Below are 385 nucleotides of genomic sequence, written 5' to 3'. Positions count from 1 at the left end.
GCACTCGACGCTGCTCAGCGTCCCGGACAGCACTCTGGCCACTATGTTTTCTCCTTCTAGTCCCCGGGGCGGCGCCCGGCGCAGGGGTGAACTGCCCAGGGACAGCCGCGCGCGCTTCTTCATCGACCGGGACGGCTTCCTCTTCAGGTACGTGCTGGACTACCTGCGGGACAAGCAGCTGGCGCTGCCCGAACACTTCCCAGAGAAAGAGCGGCTCCTGCGCGAAGCCGAGTACTTCCAGCTCACTGAGCTGGTTAAGCTGCTGTCGCCCAAGGTCACCAAGCAGAACTCGCTCAACGACGAGGGCTGCCAGAGCGACCTGGAGGACAACACTTCGCAGGGCAGCAGCGATGCGCTGCTGCTGCGCGGGGCGGCGGCTGCCGCG

At 66.0% G+C, this 385-nt stretch overlaps 1 protein-coding gene across 1 annotated transcript in view; it reads left to right on the top strand.

Moving 5' to 3' along the window:
• Position 1: 1 nt before the first annotated feature.
• The window catches only part of Kctd8 (potassium channel tetramerization domain containing 8), a gene marked incomplete at its 5' end in the record, with an annotated part of 229,379 nt that continues 228,995 nt past the window's right edge, over positions 2–385 (top strand). Inside the window, one exon of the mRNA XM_010639110.2 lies at positions 2–385. This exon is cut by the window's right edge and continues 367 nt beyond it. Within this exon, the coding sequence (XP_010637412.1) occupies positions 2–385 (384 nt within the window).

Source organism: Fukomys damarensis, unplaced genomic scaffold, assembly GCF_012274545.1.
Source record: "Fukomys damarensis isolate Sample0158 unplaced genomic scaffold, DMR_v1.0_HiC HiC_scaffold_35, whole genome shotgun sequence".
NCBI classification, from domain to species: Eukaryota; Metazoa; Chordata; class Mammalia; order Rodentia; family Bathyergidae; genus Fukomys; species Fukomys damarensis.
The sequence above is the reverse complement of the archived record's forward strand: the minus strand, read 5'-3'. Positions and strand labels throughout refer to the sequence as shown.